General features: G+C 42.8%; 1 protein-coding gene across 2 annotated transcripts in view; it reads left to right on the forward strand.

Moving 5' to 3' along the window:
* Positions 1 to 27,766, forward strand: part of Bmper (BMP binding endothelial regulator) — a 261,777-nt gene that overhangs the window by 129,917 nt on the left and 104,094 nt on the right. For both annotated transcript variants that reach the window (XM_026778925.1, XM_026778924.1), the window contains exons 7-11: positions 9,157 to 9,256; positions 16,702 to 16,811; positions 18,418 to 18,558; positions 20,526 to 20,630; positions 24,374 to 24,419. In XM_026778925.1, coding sequence (XP_026634726.1) covers positions 9,157 to 9,256; positions 16,702 to 16,811; positions 18,418 to 18,558; positions 20,526 to 20,630; positions 24,374 to 24,419 — 502 coding nt within the window. The remainder of the gene's footprint in view (positions 1 to 9,156; positions 9,257 to 16,701; positions 16,812 to 18,417; positions 18,559 to 20,525; positions 20,631 to 24,373; positions 24,420 to 27,766) is intronic.

The following is a 27,766-nucleotide window of genomic DNA, read 5'->3' on the forward strand; positions in this document are numbered from 1 at the left end:
TCTCTCTCTCTCTCTCTCTCTCTCTCTCTCTCTCTCTCTCTCTGTCTCTCTCTGTCTCTCTCTCTCTCTCTCTCTGATGTTTAAAATGTTCTACCTGGGTGGTCCTCAGGGTCTCTTCATTGGTTTGCTTGTTTACATATCAGTGGTTTAAAGGAGCCAGAGCATCCATGCTTGCTGGCAGAGGGGACAGACTCTCAGACCCCCTTCTCTAACACAGTCCCACCCATGTGCCTAGTGTCGAGCACTTGTCCCTCAGCATCTGCTTCTGTACAACAAAGAGTCAGGCCAGTGCTAGAAAAGGTGTTTGGACCCTAAAACTGTCTTCCTCCTCCTATTTGTGGGGCATGTTGTGAGAAATATTATCTGATCTTGGTCCTATAGGGTGGGCTTATTTTCCCACGTCTATTCAGATATATGAATATTCAAAATCACTTGGCATTTTCATCAAATGAAACTTGAGGTATTCATAATTTCTGTGTCTCTGGGAGTAGAAAATTTGAGTTTGGGCAAGAGTGGGAATTTCTGAATTTTTCTTTTTAAAGGGAAAACATAAAACAAAAGACCAAAAACAAAACCCATAAACATTTGTAATGGTAATATACAATGGCAAAATTGAATCCAAGAACACATCAGAAAAATCATCTACCATGATCAAGTCGGCTTCATCCCAGAGATGGTTCAACATATAAAAAATCTGTCAACATATTATATATTTATACACACACACAAACTGAAAATTAAAAACCACATGATCATCTCTTTAGAGGCTGAAAAAGCCTTTGACAAAATACAACATCCCTTCTGATAGAAGTCTTGGAAAGAGCAGAGGTACAAGGAACACACCTATACATAATAAAGGCAATATACAGCAAGCCAACAGCCAACATCAAACTAAACGAAGAGAAACTCCCAGAGATCCTACTGAAATCAGAAAGAAGAAAAAATTGTCCAATCTCTCCATTTCTATTCAATATAGTTCTTGAGGCTTTAGCTAGAGCAATAAGACAACAAAAGGAAATCAAGGGGATACAATTCGGTAAAGAAGAACTCAAACTCTCACTATTTGCTGATGATATGATGGTTTATATAACCGACCCCAAAAATTCTACCAAGGAACTTCTACAACTCATAAACACTTTCAGTAATATATCAGGATACAAGATTAACTCAAAGAAATCAGTAGCCTTCCTGTACACGGATGGTAAATGGGGACTGACCACCTCTTACAAAGGTCTATAATGAAGGAGGGTTTGGGGTAGAGTCAGGATGTGGTGATGGACACAGAGGTCCAGCAGTGGCAAATTGGAAGATGCTACTCTAATGGCTTTGAGGGTGATTGAAGAGGCCATGAGCCAAGGAAACGGGGTCACCTCTAGAAGCTAAGGAATGACAAAGAAAGCATTCTCCTCCAGAGTTTTAAAAATGAATACAGCCTCCAAATTACCTCCGTGAATCTGATTCCTGACCTCTGACCTCCAAAGTTATAAAATGACACATATATGGTGTTTTAAGTCACCCTATTTGTGTGGTTATTTGTTAAAGAAGCAATAGGAAAATAAAATAGTAATAACAATATATACAGCATTTATATCAGTCTTACAAGCATTCATGGGAAAACAGGAAAGAATTAATGTCAGGATGGCTCCCTCTATAGAGCTTTGGCACATGGCTCTTTGAATATCAGTGAGTACAAAAGCAGATTTGATTCATGTCAGTCTAGCAGGCCTCCCTCAGGGCTCATTATTGCTGAAGGTTTTTATGAGACAAAATATGTATCTTGGTGGAGTTTTTTTCTGACATGTGACTGGCTGTGTGTAAAATCAAAGCTGAGTTTTATGTTATCACTCATAAACAGAAACTCACACGGAGCCCTGATGCTCAGGCGAAAGCTCCCAAGGCTTGCACAGAAGACAGCAAGAAAGCCTCGGCACACATTCTCTCAAGGTGCCATTGTACTCACCTCTAGCACTTCCCATGTCTCTTCATATCTTCCTCCCCACGTGTGGAAGTGGCTTGGACCTGGTTCTTCCTTCAGTGAATACTACTCTACTCAGAACATGTTACAAGGAGAGCGGGGTGGCCCTTCGTTCTGTCCTGGCTGGCTAGCTTACTCTCGAAATAATCACACAGAAACTGTATTAATTAAATCACTGCCTGGCCCATTATCTCTAGCTTCTTATTGGCTATCTCTCACATCTTGATTTAACCCATTTCCATTAATCTGTATGTTACCACGAGGTCGTGGCTTACCGGGAAAGATTCAGCATGTCTGACCTGAAGGCTCCATGGCAGCTCTCTCATTCTGCTTTCTTCCTCCCAGAATTCAGTTCTGTCTTCTCCGCCTACCTAAGTTCTGCCCTATCAGGCCAAGCAGTTTCTTTATTGATTAACCAATGAAAGCAACATATAAACAGAAGGACCTCCTACACCAGGAACACACATCCTAAGCAATGTGAGAAGACACGGTGTCTGCTCATATATGTAAGTGCTTTCCAATGGGGCAATTTGCATAAGACATTGTCTTGGACTGAATCCTCAAGTCCATGTGAAAAAAATCCATGGTCCTGGATGTGAGGAAATATTGATCTAGTTCTGCTGTTCTCATCAAGACATGATTCCAAGGCCCCCAGAAGTGCATGGTGAGAGACTTTTGGTTGTTGCAGCCAGGAGTGCTGCAGTGTGCCTGCTATAATAGTGGACATCCCTCACCTCAAATGTCCATGGGTCAAAGTCTGAAACACTGCTATCAATTGCATGAGTCTGACGCATACATCCAAATTGTTAAACTACAGTGATAAGCCTGACAAGATTGCAATGTGCATATATTCTTACATCATATATGGTGTTTTAGTCAATAGTGTGGTGCATATATGATAGTTGTCTTTGAGATTATATCAGCCAGTGATGTTGTAAGTCACATTAATTCAAAATCACTCCGTCAAGGTTGCACAATGACTGAATTGCCCAATGATGCCCAGTGCCCAGTGATACATCCCTTGGAGAGTATCAGTCTCATTAAGGCACTGTGACTATATGTGTGCAAGTATGTGTATTTCTGTATGTATGTGTGTGTGTGTGTGTGTGTGTGTGTGTGTGTATATATATTTTTTTTTCTCTCTCTATTTACTTAGAACAGTATGGAGACAACCAGAGTAACCTGTCCCCTTGCTTAGTGCCCCACCAGCATGCTCAACCTTAAATCAGTACAAGGCAGAAATCTCAAGTGTCCAGGGAGCCCAGAGTATGCGTAGGGATTTGAGTGGGAAAACGATCCTCTAGTGTCTGGGACATAACTGTAACTTAGACAAGGTAGTAGTGCCTGGGCATTGCAGCAACATTCTGAAACTGAACACTTCAGTATTCTTTTTCAGGATTTGCAAGGGTGCTTCTGACCCACATCCTAGACTAGAAGCCCATGTTCTAAGGAGGAGCCGTCTTAGGCCTTCAGAAATGAGCACGGTATATCCTCATGGCTGGATCCAAAGCTAAGTCTTTGACAGAAAGGAAGAAGCAGATATGGGGCCTGCAGTAGTGGGGATGAATGGCAAATACTACCAGTCTCCTCAGAGAAAAGGAGGAACTTCAGATTTCTACACCAGTCACATGTTGTTTCAATGTAAAAGAGCAGTGGGGGGTGGGGGAGGGGCAGAAAACAGGATGGAGAAAGCCCTGGAATTACATAAAGTATGTACATGTTTTGGATTTTTGTCCTCATAACAGAATGTCGGTTAAATATTTCATCTAAGTCATTTCTAATAGACACAAAGCTATGACCAGGGGTGCATAAGACAGAGCTGAAGGGAGAAGAAGCCCCATTCTGTTGCTTTGACAGCACCTCCCAGCTGGGAAACTGGACTGCAGATTGTAGGATCAGACGGTTGTAGGATGGAATTCACATTTCATTCCTATCTTGTGTTTTATGGGTGGCAGGTTTCCCCAAGTGCATTAAGTTCAGTGGCCCAGTTTTTACTGTGGGATACAGGCAGCTCACCCATGGCTTTGTTAGGGTGCTAACAGTGCCACCATAGGGGCCTCACACAACCTGGTCTTGCCATCACTGCTTAGTGTGTGTGTGTGTGTGTGTGTGTGTGTGTATGTGTGTGCTCTCTTTCCTGTACTCTCTATCTCTGCTCCCTCAGCCCAGAAGCCCAACACCTACACTGTTCTCCACCTTTAACTGGTCTGTTTGTTGTTACTATTGTGGAAAACGTATAGAACAACCCAAACACCAAGACCTTTACCTTGGGAAGTGTTGTGCTTTGGAGTGTTCAGAAATTAAGTTCTAGAACAAAGAGAGACGTGGCTAAGAAAATCCATCTCTCTGTGTGCAGTGTCTTGATCCTGTTTATCACTCAGGGCAGTTGCTTTGTTCGCTAATTGGCTTTGAGCCACTGGCTGTGATGGTGTAAGACTTAGGGACCCCACACAAATCTTTTCTACTCAAGATCTATTTCTTCTCTGGCCTCTCAGCTGCTCCCTTCTCTCTTACCAGTATTTTAGCATCAACCCTATTCTTTTCAAAGAACTGGTTATAGGGAAAAATCTCTCTAGATGTGGGAGAGCATTGCTGATTCATTGTAACAACTCAGCAATGAGTCAACCACAATATATCACATCCTGGGGAGATTTTTAAAAGCTGTTTAGCAAGCCTGCTTACAGTTTCTAGTCAGGCAGCCAGGCTCTGCATCCCAATCGAGGGAGCGATGCCATGTCATATGCTACAGGATAGGTTCCAGTCCCAATTCTGTGGACCCTTGGGGGTTGCAGAGGCATCCCACATGCACATGGCTGTGGTTTTCTCATCTTGCATTCATCACCAAATTCAGCTTCGAAGACAGATTTTTATTATGCAGCAAAATTGCTGCTGCAGGGTAAACTTTGACACAAAGCAATTGTGTTCTTGACTCAATCATCTAAACCAAGTAGAAAAGCCTAGGAAATAGACCTGAGGTAGGTTTCAGGTCCTTGTTAACAATTGGCTGCTGACGGAGAAGTACTTGACTATGCAGTTGTAACAAACAGCTCACTGTAGACAACAGTCTTGCTTCTCTCAAGGAAAGGTAGATGGTGAGGGTCAGAACACAGAGGTACTCCTGTCCTTTGTGACTAGCTTATAACACCAGGCTTTCAATTGCTTGGAAGGAATTGTGTCAACAGCTCTACATCTTGAGGTTGAATATTGCCAACATCCACAGGCATTTAGTTAGCAACTAGGACGTGCGGTCAGTCAAATGAGAATATAGAAACCAAGGAGATTCAAAGGTAAGAGGACACAGGCTACCTCCAGATCTACCAGCCCATCGTTAGCGTTCTACAGCTAATGGTTTCCGGAGTCTGGAGGTCATGTTCTACCTCTCAATGAACAACTCTTGGATGGGGTTTTCCTCAAACTTTCACTCTTCTTTAGGACATCAGGAGCACAGAACTGGACCTGCCTCCAAAAAAACATTACATGGAGGCAAAACTCTGTTACCTTATAAGATGAAGCTTTTATAATTGCACCCAAAATCATATAAGCCCCCAATATAGAAGAATGAATGGTAAAATGGAAGATATGGAAAGGGGGGAATTCCTGAGAAATGAAGGTTCCAGAAAACTCCACGGGGAGAAGAGGCTTAATTTTTGTTCTTGGCTGACACAGGATTACAACAGGGGTCGATGATGGCATCAAGCCTACAGATGTTTTATGTTCTTTCCACTGATTAGAAATGAGTCATGTGACAAGGCCTATCTGCATGGATGTCTGGAAATGTTTGTTGAGAGACTAAGGAAGCAGTTTTGGTGGACATGTAGCTCCTATCTTGCCTTTGAGTTAGAGTAGGTTGAACTTTCTACTACACACAGTGTTGAGTCTTACTCAGTCTTAGCAAAGATGAGAGTGTGCTGATTGGTAATGAAAGTTCTATAAAAAGCATTGTTATTTTCGTAGTTATATTCTAAGTATATATATATATATATATATACACCATATATATATTATGTATATATATATATATATATATATATATATATATATATATTAGTCTCAAACAAATATATAATAAAAGGGTAGGTACCAGAGAGGAGTCCTTTATGTGTGGATCTATCTACGGTGGATGAGTGGAAGAGAGTCAGATCAGGGAAGCCACATTGAAAGTGCTTGTGTATATCTGGTAGAGTCTGAGTTGCCCTTGAATATGTTCGTTTTTAGAAATGCTTGCTTCTGACATTTTAACCCAGTTAGTGTATAGCTTAGCCACAGGTTGTTCAATCAGAATCTCCTCTGAGCTGAAACACTAGAAGCAGGTTGTGAGCTGCAACTGTGTTCCTAACAAGGGCCAGCCCTTTCTTTGGAGGCATTAACTGGAATCAGCCTGGGGACTTGGGCTGTTCTGTAGGACTGCAACCCAAACAAAATAAAACTTGACTAAGCCAGCAAACCCAGACTGAAGTTCAAGTTACTTTAACAGACTCTAGGGAAACACAAAGTGCAGTTGTATTAGCTATGCAAAATTTGCTCTTTGACCTTGCAGCAAGGAAAGTTACCAGTGCACACATAGCCTTCTGCCAGCACTGCAAAGTGTTGGACACATTAACTTTTAGAAATTATGCAGTATTTTAAAACTTCTAATTTTAAAATATACTTTAAAAATAGATGCTGATCCAACAAGAACAGAGGATATCAATGAAAAGCCTGTGTTTTCGTGCACCTAAGAGAGGCCTGCACACAGACAGCCTTGTATGGCCAGCAACTTAGAGCATAAGAAAATGCTCACAGATGAATTCCATAGAAATCAAAATCAAGGGTCAGCATCGTCTTGTGTTCCCTCTGCGTGTAACCTCTGGGTCTTATGCATAAGGTGGGCCGTGTCAGCGACTTGCCCAGACTCCTGTTACCCACCCCTGAAGTCTGATGACAGATCTCTACCTTCAGGCTTATGCAGAGTTGAGTGAGAATTCTCAGGACAACCCATGATCCTTGGGAGATTTTTAATGATTCTTGATCTGGAAATAATATAAAAACAGGAGAGTATTTTGTGGTATTTTTTTGCATGTTTTGTATTGGTTTAGGGAACAATCCAACATTTAAAAAGACTTAAAAATAACAAATCTTTATGAAGACTTAACATGGCCTCTTTTCTTTTTAAATTCTTCCCCACCAAAAAAAATAAACTGTAATAATAAAAGTGACTAGAACAATTAGGGCATGCAGAAACAAAGGGCAGGGTAGACTGGGCTAGGGAGAGGTGATTGCCAAGAGGTTCCCCACAGCCAACGCTAGTAATGTCTGCTGCTCATGCAGACAGGGCTATGGGGGCGGGTGAGAGGAAGTGGCTGGAGCTTGGGCTTTCCTTCTCTGGGCTAGGGCTCCTTGGGCCTGTTTCTCACTGACCAAGGCCTCTTGAGCTATGAACTCTCCATCTGAGGTAATGGGGAACCGTAAGTCCTTTAGCATATCTGCAGCTCAAATCCCAGGAACCTAGTCTTGGGAAGCAGAGGAAGTCTTGAGTGAATGCCTGGGGCCTGGTCATGCCAGGGACCCCAGAGCCTCAGACCCACTGAAAAATGGCTAAGTGCCACCCCTGCCCCATCTCATAGAGGGTGAGGGTGGGATTAAGGATCGTAAGGAAATGGCAAAGTCTTCCCTTCTGGTTTGTATGCGGGTGATGATAGTGTGTGCAGAAAATGTCCATTGCAGTTTTCTGTCCTGGAATATTTATGGTCTGAAGACTTCTCCCTTACAGAAACTGTTCCTGCCGAGATTGGCAAAACCTGCCCCTTGATCCAGCTGTAAAACACAAACCCTTCCTCCTCGTTTACTCGTGTGTGATAACCCATCTCCCTGACCAGCTATACGCAATAATCCTGCCTTCCTGTTCAGCTATGCATAGTAAACATGAGGCATTTGTACGGCCTCGCAGTTCCTTCAGCTGAGAGCCCAGACCCAGTGACTTTTCTGTGTCTCTGTGTTCACCTGTCCACCTTTTCTTCAATTCCTCACCTCCCAATCAGATCAGTCTCTGGACACCTAGCAAGAACTTGGTACCAGTTCAAGATAATCCTGTTTGTCTGGTGATCTACTTACCAAATTTAGCTACTTCTGAAAAAATAAGACTTCATTCATAAAGTTTATTATATAGTGACCTGTATGGCATTGGAACGGTCTTCGTGCCAGCCTTGATGATTTGTTAGATGTGAACTAACTGGGACACATTTTTAGTTTTTCTTCTTCCAGCTTTCTGAATATACGGTTACAGCTCACTGAGACACCACCATCAAGAGTGATGGGGGTAGGGTGGGGGGGATGGAGTCTATGTCTCTGCCTCCCAAGGGAACACAGAGATCAATAGGCAGAGACATGGGGAGGCCGCTGGGGCAAGAGGATAAGAAAGAATGTTGGGGATAAGAGGTTCTCAGGGTTAGTAGAAGGAAATGCAAACCATATCTAAAGTCTTCAAAGTTCCTACTGTAGGCTTCCTAGGTTTTTCCAGCTCTTCCGGTATCAACCATTACGGCCTTATAGCTAGTGAGCCAGGTTGTGTCGGTAGCGAGATGGTCCTGTGGCACATAGGCGTCCACAGCACCCACCTTCAGCAGGTGCGCTGCCTTCTCTGGTTGAACCGTCAATGGGACACCCTCCAGCTTCTGCAAGCTGAGACTGAGGGTGAAGCCTTACTGTAGGGAGATGTCTGCAGAAAGATGGGGAAGATGGGAATAGAGAGATCAAAAAAGTCTCGGCAAATGGGAGCACTTTGCTTGGATAGGAAATGGATTCACTTGGATTGCTGGCTTGTTTTTGTTGTTGTCTTTGTTTTAGCTTCTTCATTTTAAAACTGTTTTCATATCCTAGGAAATCTGAGATGGCTATTTACCCTAGCCTACTCTAAAGCTAGGTTTGAGAAATGAAATGGTAAAGAAAGGTAGTGGGTGTTGGGAGGTATGTTGTCTACAACCAGATAGCTGCAGGTGATCTTTTCGTAGTTTTTGGAGTCTATAAGGCCTACAGGGAAGATGAAAGAAAAGCTTGTGGGGGACCCCAGTCTACCACTCAGAGGGAGCTGATCAGCCAGTGTGATGCTGAAGAAAGGCCTTGTGCTTGCTTTCGACGTCTTAGTTGTGTATCATCTATGTGCTCCGACTTTTCTAAATATGCGTTTTCTCTCTCTCTTTTCTCAGGGAGGCAGGACACAGTGCGTGAGAGAAGTCTGCCCCATTCTCTCTTGTCCCCAGCACCTTAGTCACACACCCCCAGGACAGTGCTGCCCCAAATGCTTGGGTGAGTGACAATTTCCAGGTCAAAGGACATGTGATTCCTTCTCGAAGTGTCTGCTGAGTATGTATGTATGTTGCTTCATGGCCTCATGGAGACAACTGCTCTTTCTAACTGTGTGAAGAGGTGTTGGCTCTTACCTGAGAGCTGCTCAGAGGCTGCCTGTCTCTTGGCTTTCATTGTTTCTGGAGCCTGGCATCCAGCTCCAACCTGGCTAATATCCGGTGGGGTAAGAATGGTGCCGAAGAAAGAGTCTCCAGCTGGACGTGTGACTGTTAGGAACGCGTAGTAAAGGGGTTTGGAATGTGGATTAACGTTCCCTGAGAGCTGAAAGCCCTCAGGATGCCCAGAAGTGAGCAGCTTGCAATGAACAGCAATTGACCCTTGATTGGAAGGAAGTATCTGCTATTCCATCAAGCCTTTACAACAGACAGACCAGGCTCTGCGCACAGGTTACATGATTTTTCTCAATGAATCTTCTCAGGAAATTGTGGAATATAGAACCATATATCACACTGGCACCATTAGTAGTTTTAACCCTCTGAAAAGAAGGTATTCCACTCTTCTGCAGAGATCCCCAGGAAAGGCCGGTGGTGTCCCTGAACACCTCTGGTGTGACCTGCTGGTGGTCTGTCTGAATCTCTCTATTGTTTTGTTACTATTTTGGGTGTCCTTTGTCACCCCCAGCAATCTTCACATCCTTTGGAACAATTGAACCAGAGCTCATATGGCACAATTCACTGAAGGCTCACGGCCAGCAAGGGGGATTATTTTACAGAGATGTAGAATGAATATCCTAAACTGAAATAGGAAGCTTCCTAAGTGATGGAAGGCCTTAATTGTTTGTCTCTGGGAGATTTTCACTGAGTGTCTTTTTGATTAGGTTTCAGCTCCTGGCAGCTCCACCCATGCCATTTTTGGAGCCCTCCCCTTTCTTTCATAGTTTCTTTCCTCTAACTCAATTGACTTTGATTCCCCCTTCACAAATTATCACACCTTCGGCTTTGCTTCTCTTTCCAACCAAACGACCAAATAAAGGCGTTGCTGTCCAACTGTTTTTCTCCTCTCTGAGGGATTCTACTGCCATTTAATCTAGCAGCGTTTGCCATTCTATTTCATGTACAAACATACTTGTAAGCAGATATGGAATAATTAGAAGAACAGGAGAGAATTGTGAGGTGCACTGGGTTAAAGACATTTTCATGTACTTGTGCTTTGTTGCCAATCCAAGTGCGTCGCCCCAAATTGAAACCAGTGTAGCATATGTTGCCAAGCCAAGGGAATAGTGGAACCTGTGCCATTTCAAGGGGAGTCCATTAAGGAGGAAGCGGTGATTTTTCAAAGCCTTGCAGATAAATAATTATCGTTAGAACTCTGAAGTAAATGCTGTGGGTGTGCTATGTCCATTAGAAATTTCTCACAGGAGCCGTGGCGATTGTGTTTAGTACACATTTTATTGACCATGTGTTTTACAGATAGACCATATAAAGAACAATAAGTTTGGGGAACTTAAAGATCACAACCCCGCCAAATGAGACCTTTTCCTTCTTTGGTCTAAACCACAGTGGAATGGTGTGGAAATGGCTTACATCAAGTTGTCCACTCAGCCTCTGAACCACTCCCTAGAATGTTTTGTGTTGGCCCGTGATGACTTTGGGATTAAAGTGAGATTTTGTGTTCTTTTGTGGTGGAAAGAAACATGTATGCACAACAACAAAAGCAAAACAACAGATAAAAGCAGACGCTGCAAAACTGCTTGATGAAGACTAAGTGACATTCTGCTTCTGGCTGAATGGATACTGATTTGCTCTTAGATTTTTCTCTTGAGCGGGATGCCTACGCATGGAACACTGCCACCGCTTGGATTGCAAAATTTCCTTCCCTGCCTTGCTCATTTTCAATGGAGCATCTCAACAAAGATCAGGATACTCAGAGCAGTACCCAAGACACCTCTCCAGATGGCATAGCCCAAGATAATACTGACGTTACATCACCATTAACGGTGCTAATAGTTATCATCTGCCATCTGCTAGGAGTTCAAATAGGAGACAGGCACTTCATAAAGATTTATTGCCATAGTTCTAGGTACAATGTACAGTTTTCTGAGGGCTGGTTTAAGCCGGTGGCCACATCGAATGCAGGAAATAAGTGTCGTAGTGTCTGTTTGTTCAGGAATCAATCAATAGATCAGTCAATTCATAGGCCCATCTGTCATCTATCCATCTACTCACCATGTATACAATATCTGTTTATACAATAGTATTGAGTAGAGTAATAATAGAATAAGCAAAAGGCTGTGCAATGACTGAAAAGGGCCATGTAGTCTAAGATGGAAGGACCTCTGGGAGGAAATGGAGACTCCAGCCATGAAGAAGAGGTATTATAATTGGTTTATGAGCAAGCTTCCACAAAGACACTGAAATTTTATTCAGTTTTGAGACAGATTCTTGCCATTATAGCCCAGACTGGCAACTGAATTTGTGTTCATACTTCCTCTGCCTCCTAAGTGCTTGAACTGTAAGCATGTATCACCATGCCCGGCTCCACATAGAGCCCTGTATATATTTTTGTTTTTATTAGTTATTTGAGAATTTTGTGCAGTGGCTTTTGATCATATTCCCCCCACTTTCTGCAACTCTTCCCAGATCAACTCCCACCTTGGCTGTCCACTCAACTTTGTGTCCTTTAAAAAAATATTCCAGACCAGTTTGTTCTGTGTAAATCTTATTGGGTATGTGGTCTTACCAGGGGTTACACTCTTAGAGAAAACTGACTCTGCTCCCAGCAGCTAACAATTCCCAGTAGCTCCTCATTCTTGGGGTGGGGTTTCATGCCCAGGGTCCCTCTCCATGCTGGGATTTGGTTTAGCTTTGACCTGCACAGGTCTTGTGTTTGTCATTACAAACGTCTGTGAATTTGGATGGACAGTTTCCTGCTATGCCAGAAGACACTTTTTCCCCTAGTCATTCATCATCTCTGGTTCTTACACTCTTTCTGCCTCCTCTTCTTCTATGGGCCCTTAGCCTTCGGAGAAGGGGGTGCAGTATATATGTTTCATTTAGAGTTGAGCATTCCATAGTCCCCTATTTTCTGTGCCTTGGCCAGTTGAGGGGTCTCTGTCACTATCTGCTGCAGACAGAAGTTTCTCTGATGAGAGGTGACAGATGCGTTAATCTGTGGGTATAATGATTAGTCATCAGAAGTCTACTTAATGCTATGTGCTTTCGACAAAATAACAATAGTGGATTCTCCTCCAGGGTCTGTGACAGTCTAGCTTTAGGGGTTTGGCCTGATAATGGTGCCAGATATCATCTTAGATATCATCCCTAAGGTTTCATCTTAGGGAGTGTGACTAAAGTTGAATCAGAGAACACTTGGTTATTTCAATGGCGCTCATGACTCTATTGCTCCAGTAGGACCGGTCTTGCCAGGCCGGTCATTGATGTAGATTTACAGTTGGGTACGATTAATGATGAGTTTTCTTCTCTAGTGGTGTGAATAGCATTGTCCAGTACCATGAAAGCTGGCAAGTAGGAATGAAGCATCCAAGTTAGTACTAGCTTAATTGGTTCACAGTACATGAGTCAAGGATGTGGTGTCAACATATTCCTCAAGTTCTAGAGGCTAACCAAGAGTGCTGGCAATAGGCTGTACTGTTCATGGGGGGGGGGGGGGGGGGAGGTAGGTCTATGAGACCTCTCCACTCAACAACCCCACAACAGGTAACCTATTCCTGGCACTAGTCTCGTTAGTTAGTCTCTGGTTTTTAATAGAAGTTTTGTAGTGTTATAGGATAAATCCATTCTCTCCCCTGCCCCCATCTCTCTCTATCCTCTCTTTCTCTGCCCCCTTCTCTTTCTCTCCTGTGTGTGTATACAGAAGTAGACTTCCATCTGAATTTTAGAAAAGACTTTAATGCTATGTATTCCTCCCCATATTAATTGCCATCCCCTCCACCACCCCAAGTTAGCCCTTCCCATTCCATTATTCCCTGTTAATACTTTTTAATGTGCCCTGTTTTAGAAAGATCCCCCCGCTGCCATGGCTCCTTAGTAATTTTCTTAACTCTGTGGCTATTCCAAATGAGATACAAGTATCTAAAGACTCAAAACTAACATTCGTATATACGAGACACTATGAGCCCTTTCTCTGTCTGAGTCTGGGTTATTTCACTGAGAATGATAGCTTCCATTTTCATCCATTTCCTAGCAAATTTTATTTTTCACAGCTGCATATTACTCCATTATATAAATATACCACATTTTCCTTATCTCTTCATTAGTTGATGTGCATCTATCTACCAGTCTCCATTCCATGGCTATTATGAATAGAGCACAATGAACATGGATGAGCAGATATCTCTGTATTAAGACATGGAGTCCTTTGTGGATATACTCAAGTGGTATAGCTGATCATGTGATAGATCTATTTTATTATTTGAGGAACACCCACACTTATTTCCACACAGCTGCACCAAATTGCATCCCTATTAACAGTGGGTATGTGTTCACCTTTCCTTACATTCAGACCAGCACTTGCCCCTGTTTTTTTTTTTTTTTTTTTTTTTTTTTTTTTTTTTTTTTTTTTTTTTTTTTTTTTTTTGTTTGGTCTTAGTCATTCTGACTGGGATAGGATGAAACATAAAGAAAAAAAAAGCAGTTTTTAGTTTGTATTTCTTTAGTGGCTAGAGATGTTGAACATTTTAAAAAAATATTTCTTAACTATTTATATATCATCATTTGAGAGCTCTTTTTGTAGTTTCTTTCCCCATTTCTGTAATTGAGGTGTTTGGTTTCTTGATGTTAAAGTTTTTGAGTTACTTGTATTATTGTAGATATTAACCCTTTGTCAGATGTATGGCTGGAAAAGATTTCTTCCCTTTCTTTGGACTGCCTCTTCCCACAAGTGATGGGATTCGCTGGATATCAACAACAATAGAAATGACAAAATCAGGTGAAGGGAAAAATTAAAAAGGAAAATTTAAATTTCCTAGAAGTGAATAGAAATACAAACACAACATGCTGAAATCTATGGGACACATTTTATTCATTTATCATCTGTCTGTCTGTCTGTCTGTCTGTCTGATTTTAGTAATTGTCTGCACTTTCCCAAAACCATTTGTGGTCAGTTGTGAGATACTTGAAGTACATATAGATAAAGTATGGAAAAGGACATCCAGGTCATAATTTTAGAAAATACTGACTTAGAGTCTAGTTTTATTTTGTTTCTTCAAAGACAGAAGCATATCTCTGACGGATTGATAAAGAGAATAATGTTCAATTTGTGAAAAATTACCAACTTCGTTGTTGTCATAAATATTTTTAAAAGTGGCTCCAGATGTTTCTTGTACTATAATGTTCTAAATCTAAGATGTGTTTTGGCAGCAGTGATTATAATGGGATGGGCCAGTCCATGTGATTTAGCTAACGGTTTTCGGATGCTTCAGAATGACATCCCGGGGGCTTTAGAGGAGAACTTCAGAAAGGGATGAATTTTATATTTTTCTGGAAGTTAAAGAGCCTCAAAATGTGGTTGGGCACATAAGAATTGCCTCTTTGACTGGGATGTTAATAGTGGTTTCGGGCTAGGGAGATATCTCAGTGCGCCTGGGCAGCAGTTTTTATTGTGCAAGTATGGGGACCATAGTTTAGATCCTCAGAACTCAGGGGGTAAGCAGATTAACATTGTGGCTAGGTTGCAATCCCATTTTCATGGGATTAGAGACAGGGGACTCTTGGAAGTAACTGTCTACACTAACCTAATCAGTGATCTGGATACAACCGAGAAAACATACCTTAACATATAAAATGGATAGAAGTTGAGACAGGCACCTAATATCGACCTATAACACTCATGCATGCCTACACACACACACACACACACACACACACACACACCGACAACATTCATGGCTACTACACACAAGTATACAAGCCAAGACAAACAATGATATTGCTAAATTTTGTCTAACCATGGGCTAGTCTTTAGTTATATACTTTCACATTAGCATTGCAGGTAGAGGCGATAATACAAGGCAATGGCATTATTGATGATCATACCCAAGGTCATGAAGGGATCTATAGATGGGATCCGACACACGTAGCTCACTGTTATCCTCTGATGTCTGGCCAGTTTCCTCCTCATTATGAGACCCAATTAATTTAATGCTGGGCCTCCTCTGTACCCTTGACCTGCCATAGGAAGAGAATAGTTTTCCTTAACTCCTATTGGTGATATTTCTGACAACTGTATTTGTAAGAATAACATTTGGTATACATGTAGAAATTCTAGGTCTACTGATGAAGATTCCATCGGGCTTACTGAGGATGAATGCTAATATTTCTTAAAAAGAAAGAAGAATGTGGTTATAAATTTGTTCTGTGAACATAAATGATTAGTTTCTTAACTTAGTCTTTAATTAAAGAAACAAATCACATCGAAGATGGTTCCATGTTGTCTTAGGAGTAGAAACTCAAGTGCTGAAAGAAATAAATCTGATCATATTCTTTTTTGGCCTAGTGTGCTGGCTCCTTGCTCACCAGTCCAGTCCTCACAGAAGCTGGATATGGCGCATGGAATTGGAGTCACCCTGTGTGTTCCTTGAATTAACTTCCCCTTTTATGCCTTTGTGTAATTTCTTCAGTGATCTTATGTGTTGATTTGCTTGGTCTGTTATAGTAAATTGTCATTGGCTGGGTCACTTTCAGACACCAGCAATGCACTTCTGGAACCTGCAAAGCCCAATGTCAAGCTTCCTACAGATCCTTTGAGCTTTTTCTTCCTAGCTCATAGAAGTTTCTGTTGCTGTTCTTCAGATGGTGGGAGGAACAAGGATTGTTTCTTGGGTCTGTTACATAAAGACATTTTAGTGAGAGCCACCGCCACCCCCACCAACTTGCGCTAATCACCTCTCAAAGCTCTCACCTCTTAATATGATGGCTCAGTGCTTAGGTTTCAGTGTATGAGTTTTGTGGGAACACAAACCATTTAGACCACAACAGATGCTATTTCATGATAATCCTGAGGGCATCTTGATTTTTTCTGTCTACAGCTTCCCTTTCACTAATTCTGCTTGAGGAGATCATATTACTGCTTATCTAAGAGGCAGCAAAATAGGCACAATTTCTAGAACTCACCGTGTTGTGCTGAAATAATCTTAACTCTGTGTAAGCTCCACAAGGCAGCATATGTTCACTATGGTAAACAGATAGTGTGGTGAATATGCAAAATTCTCCGTGGAATCAAACTTTTATGCAATGGCTTTTCCCATTGGTAATTCTTGGGGACCTCCTGGTGTATCTGATCTAAGGATCTATTTTGTACATCACATTTACCTGGTCATGCGAGACTGTCCTGCAGCCCTGTGATGTAATTCCTATTGATGAGATGTAAAATGGGATATGTCTGGTTTCTGTCTTGCTTACTTTGTGCTTACTCTTGTTTCTCTATAGGTCAAAGGAAAGTATTTGACCTTCCTTTTGGGAGCTGCCTCTTTCGTAGTGATGTTTATGACAATGGATCTTCTTTTCTCTATGATAACTGCACAGTATGCACGTGCAAGGTAAGGGGGCTCTAAGAGGCTGTGACACTACCCAATGAGCTCGGATTACATTGGAATCATAGGCAAATGAAGGCATTTTATTCATCGGGGGAATCATTGTTGATGCTGTTTGAAGAATATAATCATACTTGGTGTTTTAGAGATGATCTGGAGGCTGTCCTAAACAGTCTCTATAGTCAGACAAGTACAGATGACCCTGCTCTAGGGCTCCACCTATTTGAAATGAATTCTGTAGCACAGGTGTAAAAAATAATTTCCGTTGTATTCAAGGGAAGAAAAAGGCATAGCTTTATAGTTCATTACAGAGATAAACCTGATCAATTTCAAATACTCTATTGAGGTGATGCCCACCTTCCACGGTTTGCATGATCCTGAGCTATCCATAAAACTCTCTCTCTCTCTCTCTCTCTCTCTCTCTATATATATATATATGTATTCTAGATGTATGATCCTGTGATAACATACAACTGCTTCATGTAAACACATAGAACATCTCCTTGTGAGCTTGGGCTCCACGCCCATGACTTCATATCCATCCAGAAATCTTTTGGAAACTGAAACTGAGTTTTTGCTGAAACATGTGGCCTTCCCAATTCTCTTGCTTGAGGGACAGCCTCCCAGCCCACAAATGGGAGCTAGGAATCTTTGAGACATAATCAGGCAATGTGTCCCAGTATTCTAGCTAGATTACTAATATGAATACTTTTCCTGAAAATGGTGGGCTTATTACAATCTCAGTTTGTAGACATCTTTTGCAAAGTAGATACTTAAAGGCACAGTCATGTCTCAATTGTCATTCCGTTGCTGTGAAAATACACCATGACTAAGGCAGCTCTTATATAAGCATTTAATTTCAGACTTGCTTACAGTTTCAGAGGGTGAGTCCACTGTCATCACAATGGGAAGCAGAAAGACATGGGGTTGGAGCAGTAGCTGAGAGCCTTACAAAGTAATCTTTGGGTAGTGATGGCAGGGAACTGGGCCTGGCCGGACTTTTTAAACATCAAAGGCCACCCCCACCAGTCACATAATTCTTTCAACAAGACCACACTGCCTAACCCTTCTGATTGTTCTCAAACAGCTTATCAACTGAGAACTAAAAATGCAAATATGAGTCTTGGAGGGAGGGTGTCCTCATTCAAGCCACCAAAGGTGGCCTGCATTTATTGTGATACCCAGTATCTCTTTCTGTCTCTGTTTGAGGCTTTCCCTCTCCAAGAAGCCTCAAACCATGCTCCTCCTAATTTCCAAGGAAGGTACAAGAAGCCTGAACAAGCTCTATTTATGGAGAGAGTGAAAGAAGGGCAGGAAGAAGAAATTGTGTTGGCCATAGTGATCTGGGATTTCTTCCACTGAGCAAGAACGTTGAGCATGAAGTTTTAAGCCAGTAGAAGCAAGACCGGGAGCGTGCCACACTCTCGTCTGCTACAGGTGTTAGTCCAGAAACATGTTTTGAGGTGGAGGAAATGTTTATTGCACCACAGGAAAGCACAGGGCTAAGAGAGTGCCAGGTGGAGCCGCTGAGGGTTGTTAAAGGAGGGCTGAGGAGGATGCCTAGGAGGGGTAAAAGTCATTTTTAATTCCTATTCTGCCTTTGGGCCTCCAGGACTCTACAATGGTGTGTAAGAAGAAGTGCTCCCAGCCTGGAGTCTGTGACAACAATGGGGATGCCTGTTGTGAAGAGTGTCTCCTGCGAGTGCTCCCAGACGATGTCAAAGTGTGCAAGTTTGGTAGCAAGATTTTCAGGGTATGTATGAGATAGACCGCTACATGTGTCGTGAGCTGTGGGAGCCATTATACTATAATGACCATTAAAAGTTTCCAGACATAATCCAGATTTGAGTATTACTTTATTTATACATTTAAAAATACACATATGTATTATTAATATATTAATTCGTACATGTATGTGATTACATATGTGTGTGTGTATATATATATATATATATATGTTAAAAACAAGGATTTGAAAGATTCCAAATGCATAAATGTTATTACTCTTTCTGTATGTGATCAATCACTGCCTGAAACTCAGCTGAGCAAGCCACGTGGTTGGTGTGACTATGGGGCTTAAATGACAGAGAGCATCCTATTCACTTGGGGATGCTCAGTACACATTGTCTGGCCAGATCCTGGTGGATCTGTGATTAATTGGGTCCATTCAGCAGCATTCTACAGATTCCTAACACAAATGGCTTGCGTCGAGGTGTTCAGATCATGATGCTCACCACATAAGTGCTCAGCGTAGGTTTGAGAGTCCAACCCCCTGTTACTCAAAGTCTTGCCTACTGGCCTTCCAACTCTGCCCAGAGTGTGTTCTACATGGTTTTCTGGTGATCTTAAGTAGGATAGTAACCATTTCACTTCAACAAGTAGGCGTCGGCTTAGTTCAGACTGTCTCCCTCTCTTAGATACATTTTCCTTGAGGATGAAAGAGAGATTCTGTATAAAGACACACCTGATGACAGCCATGAGCCTGTAGACCTTTAACAGTATGTCGGATGTGGAAGCTTCCTCAAGGCTTCCTTTCCACTGACATGGTTGAAGAGAGGGCTGGATTCTTAGGGACCCCATTAAGCCCGTAGGAGGGGTCATATAACAAGTTTTCAGAGACACTTATGTAATATCCTCTTTATTCAAAGTCATCGCTTTCCCCTAGAGCTCCAAGGTAAAATAGACTCCTCTCTTGATAGTGCTTTAGATAAAAACTTTCTAGTCACTTTATAAAAATGTTTCTCTTAGTACCTGGGGTTTAAAGTATTTACAGAGATTGTAAGCCCTGGGAATATTTGCTTGTAGAACACTGATAAGTTCAACACCCTTTAAAGGCAGATCCAGTGTGTTCTGTCTCACCTGAAAGGAAGCAGACGGTGGGCAGTCCTTAAAATGGCTTCAAAAATTGAGAAACAAGAGGTTGGGGTTGCACCAAAATCTTGAATTCACGGGCCTGGAAAGGAATCCCCCTTTTGGCTTTAGATCTGCCTGTTGTCTGATCTTCCCAACCTCAGTACAGTATGTCCCTGCCTGATGGGTTCTGGCTCAGAACCGGATAACTGCACCCTATAAAGACAATGAGCCCAATACATTGACCAAGCAGCCTTTAGTCTCAGAAATGCTTCCCCAAATGGCATCCTACATCTTCAGAGGAGAGTGCCAGCCCGGCAGTGTACAAGCTATGCATGTCTCTAGGCTGCTCTGTCTGAGCTCTGTGATTTCAGATGACTGCCACCCAGGTATCTGCCTAGCCACTGGGAACTGTTTGATATCCTCTGTTTTTTTTCAAGTCCTGGGTGGCTCAGCGGTATGGCACAGCTGGGTTTGGCTTACATCACCATATGTAAAAGCCTCAATGAACTGTGCTGCCCAAGATAGGAAATATTTCACTCTTACTAAATAGAGGAATGTTTTTATTCATGCATTGTGAGTGAAAATTTATGCTTCCTCATCTTCCAGGGTGAAAGCAGAAAACACATGAGGGGTGAGATGCAAACACAGCGTGGTTAGATACAGAGAATCCTCTGCACTTTAGAGCAAGATCCCATCACCCCAATTTGATTACCTATAGACCTATAGATGCCCCAGAGTCACTTGGGCTAGCTAAGCTGTGTGATTCAGGCAGGTTAGGCCTGCTCTTCTCAATCAGGAAGCCACAACTCATTGTCTCAGCTCCTGCGGTCTCTGCCTGATAGCAGAATCCTGTGTTGTGTCCCGCAGGATGGGGAGATGTGGTCCTCCGTCAACTGTAGCATCTGCGCTTGCGTGAAGGGGAAGACAGAATGTCGCAAGAAGCAGTGCGTTCCTGTCAGTAGCTGCCCACAGGTATACTGGGAATTCAGCTTTACTTTCTTCGGAAATGCACGGCCCACGCCATTTTCTAAAAAGACAGCCAGGCACTCCGGAGGCTGACATAGACCCCAGGAGCTGAAGCCTCTAGTGTAGCTTGCTATTCCTTCTTGCTATCCCCACCTGGGAGTCCAGCCTTGTGTGACAAAACTCTTTCCCAGTTCTCGCTGCGGTCTTCCTACTCTTGATTGACTTCTCGTCCGTCTATGTAAACCCTTCTCCCACTCTCTCTGCCTGGACCTTGTTTTTCTGTTGTTGGGTTTTCTATTTAACATTATAACTACATTTTGCTTCTCTTTCTTTGCTTTTCTCTGAGATCTCAGCTTTCTTCTCATAGCCATGGTAATATGTGGTTGTTCAATAGTAAATTCCCCAGGAGGATTGCCTTGCCTTGCAGAAGCCCCAACTCCTTTGCAGAAAATTCTTCTCTGGCCCTGGCCTCCATTGTAGCCACACATGGAAATAGCATCCTTATGGAAATAGCTCTTTTCAAAAGCCCACAGCCCAGAGGCTTGAATAAAGCCACCATTATCTTTGAAGCGTGGGCTCCATTGAATTCACCTCAGCAACTCGAAACCTTTCAAGGCTTTGTGCATTTTGGGAAAATGTCAAACCTATTCAGTACCTTCCAGTGAATGAAGAAAACATATCCATATATTCAGAACATGTCCGCTAGTCTCCATTATAGAAAGCTTTTAATTTTATTCACATCTGTTATTATTATAAACAAAAAGTTGCTGTTTTTACTTGAGTGCCAAATGAGGCACAAAAAAACAACAGCTGTTGCCATTGCACAACTGAATTGGGGGAGGGGAGGAGACAAGGGTAAAAAAAAAACTTCCTTAATTAGTCTTGCTTTAAAAAGCCTCAGACATAAAACTGAAAACTTCCCATAAAAGAAAAAAGTAGGTACAATAAGCAGACTTGAACATGGACCACTTATAAATATTCATTGGGAAAAATGGAATCCCATCATTTCTGCCAGTCCTCGGGGAACCTCGCTGCTAATGAACCCTCCCGGCACATGGTAGTAATAATGGGCTTCCTTATTCTACAAGACAAAACTGGGGAGCAGCGCCAAGCTGGTGGCTCGCTTAACTCGCCTGAGCAGGCCACTGTGGCGTTTCCAGCTTGACGCCAGCTCTGCCGCTCCCTCGCTCCTAGCTGGGTCCGTGGTTTCTGCTGGGAAACAGCTCTCTTGCCTGTGTCTGTCTCCCTAGTGATCACGCTGTGTGTCCCACACTCAGGCTGGGGACGTCCATCCCTCCCAGGAAAGCCTTTGCTCAGCCCGTCCGTCCCCCGCTGCAATTAATGCCAATACCCTGGCGTGACTGCAGCCTCCAGAACCAGCTTTTAGTTTTTAGGCATCCTTCCAACCTGCCTTCCCCTTCACACTTTTCCTTCTCAGTGCTGAGAGCCAGCACGAGATCTTTGGAGATCGGTTAGCTCTACCTTGAAGCCCTTTTAGAAAGAAAACTAAACAGTAATTTCACCTTCCCATCATTGACTCGGTTTTTAAAAAAAGTTTTTTAAAAAAGAATACTAAAATTAAAATCCTGGAAAGAGTCTGTGTCTGCTTCTACATCCTTTTCGGGTACCACACCTTTTCTTTTATTTTTTTTTCAGAAGGGGGTTGTGGTTGTATTCCCTGTACATCCTCCTATGTAATTTCCAAGGCTCTGGGAGTCCCGCTGGGGGAGGGGTGAGCCCATCAGCTCCCTTTCTCCTAAATATCATCCTTGTATATTGAGTTTTTTCCTGTGGTCACAGAAGCGTCCTCACTCCCCCAAGGCTTCTCTGCCGAGGTAGGCTCTGACTGGAGTCTTCTTCCAGATGAGGCTACAGCGTGTGCAGTTTCCAGCTCATGACACACAGCCCGGCTCTCTGACCTTCCAGTGTGTGCTTTATTCGCTTCCCACTAATTTACTAACAGGACCAGCTCCACTTTCATTTGCTGAACAAGGGAAACGGTAGTATCCACTGAGATACAGATGTACAGAATTGCTCGGTCACACTTGGATAGAAACCTGGCTTTAAACCCTCAATTCCAGTGGGGGCAGAGTGCTTTGGACCAGCTTCTGCAGAGACCCCTCCACGGGACTGGGCTGGTCTTCTTTGACTCTGTCTTTGAGAAGTTAAATGAGATTCCCTATGGTCATGGTTCTCCACCTCACGGTTGTGACCCCTTTGGGGGTTCGAATGACTTTGTCACAAAGGTTGCATATCAGATATTTATATTATAATTTATAACAGTAGAAAATTTGTTATGAAGTAGCAATGAAAATAATTTTATGGTTGGGGGCTAGCACAGCCTGAGCAACCATATTAAAGGGTTGCAGCATTTGCAAGGCTGAACCACTGCCCTTTGGCATTATGGAGTCTAATGTGCCATCACAGGCTTAGTTGGTGAGGCATGAGTGAGGCATGGCTTTCGTTCTTCAGTAGCAAACTGTCATCTGAAAAGCCAATGGATTGCTTACTTTGAAAATATTCCAACCTGCTTTGCACAGCCCTTGCCGGTACTGAATGAGCGGAGCGGAGCTGTAGGTCTCTGTCCTGGGTCTTGGGCCACCTTTTGGTGCTCTTTGCTTCCTTGTTCTCTGTCAAAAGGGGATGAAATCATCCCTCCTCTGAGTGTGGCTGTGAATTTCAAATGAGGTGAAGCATGGGGCACACACAGCAGCCTGTACTGAATGCAGGCGATAATTAATGTCTCGAAGAACTGTGGCATCAAAATCTGGTAAAAGAATGTAGCTTGTTGCGCCCCTGAAATGAAGTTTACGTTTTGTTTCTAGCACCCTTGTGTTGCATGGCAGCAGCTTCTTCACCTACAGAAGGTGATATACTCAGCTCAGGAAGGTTTTGCATTGTTTAGTAACCATGACTATCATATCATTGAGCCTTAAAGTGGTAGCTCATTAAATCCTCATAAGCAGCCCAAGGTCACATGACTGAGTAGTTCCTTGGATGTTAATCTGCTTCCACATTATCATAAAGTCAGAGATAAGAAAAGACTGTCTTCTGACATGGTCTGCAGAGTATGGTTCCTTCTTTAAATGTCAGACTTTAGAAGAAGCAGAAAGGCATTTGACTAGGAACTTGCACTGCATTTTTTAGAGCAGTGACGGAAACTTACTCCCTACTACAGAACTCTCTGATGCTTCACTGGCTTTGATGATAGAGCAGTGAGTTAGTATGGATGATGTTACAGAGGAAGAAGCCGGGCTGAGTTTGGTCTGCAGTGCCCTGTATCCAGAGGATGCCTGCATCCCGAGCTTGGATTGCAGCATCCAGGGGAGCTAGCTGAGCACAGCAGGAAGAAGGCTGTGCTAGCTTGGACAGAGTGGTTGTGGTGCCCATTTGTGTGTGAATGCACTTGCCCTCTACAGGGCTTGATTTGGCCATCAGTGAGGAAGTTGTGTCCAGGCTGTCTCCATCTTCCTTCCATGTGAGAAAAATCACACCGTACTTTGAGGTATCCTGTTTCGTAAAGGATAAAAACAGGAAAGGTTTTTGGAATGATTTTGCCTGCCCTGGGAACCTGATGCTTGAAACTTCATTTGTCACTGCCATCATCACCATCAAGTTCAAGTACAATCTGGGCTGATGTTGTTTAGAATTTTAAATGCTGATATTAGATTTTTGAAAAAAGATTTATCCCAACGGACCATTTCTTAACATTAAACTCTGGTGTTTCTTTTTTCCCCCTTCTTGACCAGGGTAAGATTCTCAACAGGAAAGGATGCTGTCCCATTTGCACTGAAAGTAAGTTCATTCTTTGGAAAAGAAAATGTGCTCTATTTGTTTGATATTTTGTGATGAATAGGAAAACCTTATGTGAGTCTTCTGTAGACTCAATTCTGTAGGTATGAGATGGACGTGTCCATCTCCCCATAGACACCCGGAATCAGCTGTTGCCCTTTCACAGACACTGGAGTGTGGATATCTCCATCAGAATGTGCTGTCAGGAGAGCTCAGGAGAAAAGTGGTTAGATAGAGTTTTAAAGGACAGATAAATTAATGCACGTTTGAAATGGCTAACAGCATTTGCAGTGCTTGGGGCTAGGATAATGATGCCCGGCAAAGCCAGACATCCATAATCGCTCAGGGATTCACTCCTCTTTATACCAGCAAACAACTGCCCTTCCTCTCCCTCCCCCATCCCCGTCATCCTTTCTCCCGGGCACTTCTGATGTGGTTTTCATCCTGACACTTTTAGCTGAGTTCTTGAAGGGTCTCTCTAAGAGAGCCGTCTGCGGTTGCTCTGTTAATCTCTGGGGCAGAGCACGGCGCTGGGTTTCACATCAGCCCCGTACGGGGACTTCTGCCTACCTCTATCAGGAAATCACTGTGTTAGTCCCGAAATACACCTGGCTTCGAGACAGCTTCCTGAAGTATGCTATTGAAATAGTGGTGTTAGACATACATTGTTATTTCTGATGCATAGGGGCAGCATTAGCAGAGTCAGTTTCAAATTGATTAGAAACTGTTTTATGAGTCAGTCAGGCTGACAGAAGTGGACTTTCGTGCTGTTGAAGGCAACTTTCCTATGGCAACAGGTTTGTTCTTTTATTTATCTGAAACCAGGGTTTATATTGCTCCTGGTTTTCCTTCCTTTGACTATTTCATGTCATATACATAAATATGTGTCGTTTTGTATCTATATGAAATTATACATGGGAAACTGCTATATGTTAATGTATGATATGTTAATGCTCATGTCTATATTACCCATGTCTAATAGATACTATTAGCTTAAAAATAGAGAGCCATGAAATTGTACAATGGATGAAGCTGCTTATTGAATTAGCAAAAAATAAATTATAGATTTAATAAAAGACCTTTCCTTTGAAGATAATAAAGTCATAAACTAGCTCAAAGGAGGTTGATGATGCATGACAGTTAATTCAGAAATTAATGCAGAAAGGAGAAGCAGTGATGTTTGACACACAGGTGATTCAGAAGCATGTGCCTGGACTGTTCCCCTGAGTTGTCATCCAGAGATTCCTTACATCTCAGCCTCTACTGTTCCCCTTAGTCCTCGTCCAGAGACTCTATGTGTGCTGGTTCAGAGGCCGCCATCAGCTCCATTTCCTTCTGTATGAGCAATCTCCAGGATGCCCTGATAGCATTTTCCTCTGTAACCACGTCAGTGGGCTTGTTTGCATTCCTCTGTAGATAATGAAGCAGAGAGAGACTATGGAGGAGAGGCAGGCCTCCCCGGGCCTTCTGATTTGCAGGTCATCTCTTCTGTTTGCATGACACACATGTGCACATTTCCCAGTTACCTGGTTATCAGCCTCACAAGAACATGGACTTAAGCCAAGTGGTATGGCGCATGCCTTTAATTTTGGGAGGCAGAGACAGGCAGCTCTCTGTAAGTTTGAGGTCAGCCTGGTCTACACAGCAAGTTCCAGGACAGCTAGGACTGTTACACAAAGAAATCCTACCTGGGGGGGGGGAGGAAGAACATGAATTTTACACAGAAACAGAAACAAGGCAAATTTGGAACTCCCCTAATTTGTAAGTGTCACAATGGCGAGATTAGTGACATTTTTTGCAAGTAAAGCTAGATTTTATTAGTTTATCCATTGCAATCTGGCCTCTCCATATCTAGAAGTCTGGTGACTTAAAGAGAAATAAAAAGGGGAAAAGAGAAGACAAAGGAAGAGAATTTGTAAGCAGTCATATGGAGTGCTGTCTTGTGGGAAGTATCTGCTGATCCGTCCCTCCCATCACCCGGGGAGACAACTAGAGAAAGCCACCCAGCTGGAGGGGCACCGGGAGGCCACCCTCTGCACCTGCAGGTCAGAGCTGGAAGGATGCAGGCACGCAGTTCTCGGCCCAAGTCTGGATTATATCATCAGATGGCTATTTCTCAATTTCCCCTAGTGTTCTTTCCATCTGTTCCCCTCGCTTGCTCTCCAGCAGTTCTCCATCCCTGCTGTAAAACTCATTCTCCTCGGCGAGACTCATTTGCTCAAATTCACTTAAGACGTGGGATAGCCTCCAGCTTTTTAGGTGATGCCCAGCTTTCCATACCGCATCCAGGTAGACTTTTCCTGATGTCCCTTAGCTACAGCCTGAAGACCTCCTACTTTGAAATTCCGTTGTTATTATAGCCAAGATCTGGAACAAACCTTTGGGCCCATTCTTTCCTTGTCTTATTAGTTATAAAACCTCTTCTGGCATACAGGTTTCTAGTGGGAGAAACCTAGGCCAAAATGTCAAGCCAAGGCCAGTGTTTTCTAGAAGATGCCAGGGTTTTCAGCCTTTGTTTTACTGAGAGTCTCCCCATCTGTAACATGAAGGGCCAGGCCTGCTTGTTTGGGGTTTTTGTCCCTCCCAGTACCCCACAACTGTTTAGACCCAAAGAAAATCACACATAGGTCCTCATAAATTTTAAGCTGATTGGCCTATTAGCTCTAGCCTCTCACTGGCTAACTCTCACATCTTGATTAACCCATTTTTCTGATCTTTGTGAGCCATGTGGCCCAGTACCTTTTTCAGTGAGGCAGATCACATCCTGCTGCTTCTGTGGTCTGTGCAGGAGTGGAAGGAATCAGCTTCCTCCTTCCCAGAATTCTTTCGTTCTCATTACATCATTTCTACTTCCGGTCTGGTTTTCCTGCCTATATTTCCTGCCTGGCCAATCAGCATTTATTTATAACATGATTGACAGAATATAGACAATTCTCCCGCACCACCCATTGGCTTTGTTTTAGGAATGTCCTGTGTATTGCAACGTATTTAACTGTAACCCTTCCCTCTAAGTGACAGGCATCTCTAGATGTTGTCAAATGCTCCTTGGGCCCTTCTAGCCTAAAATCAAAAGGCTAGGGCCTCTGGGTTTATTGATTATGTTTTTACGTGTTAATTCTCTGAGCTTACAAGTCATTGTGAAGACAACCTGGTTGTTTAAAAAATGCTGCCATTGCTTTCCATTGCTTGGAAGGGAAAGATAAAATGCTGGCTGTACCAGACAGCCTGCGTAAGCTCACATCTGTCTTTACTGCATAGGATCAGACTTATATTGTGAATTATTCAACATACTATTCAACATATATGTCTTCCTTTTTCTTTTGGTTTTTTTTTTTTTTTTTTTTTTTTTT

This window comes from Microtus ochrogaster, chromosome 5 (genome assembly GCF_000317375.1).
Source record: "Microtus ochrogaster isolate Prairie Vole_2 chromosome 5, MicOch1.0, whole genome shotgun sequence".
Classification (NCBI taxonomy): domain Eukaryota; kingdom Metazoa; phylum Chordata; class Mammalia; order Rodentia; family Cricetidae; genus Microtus; species Microtus ochrogaster.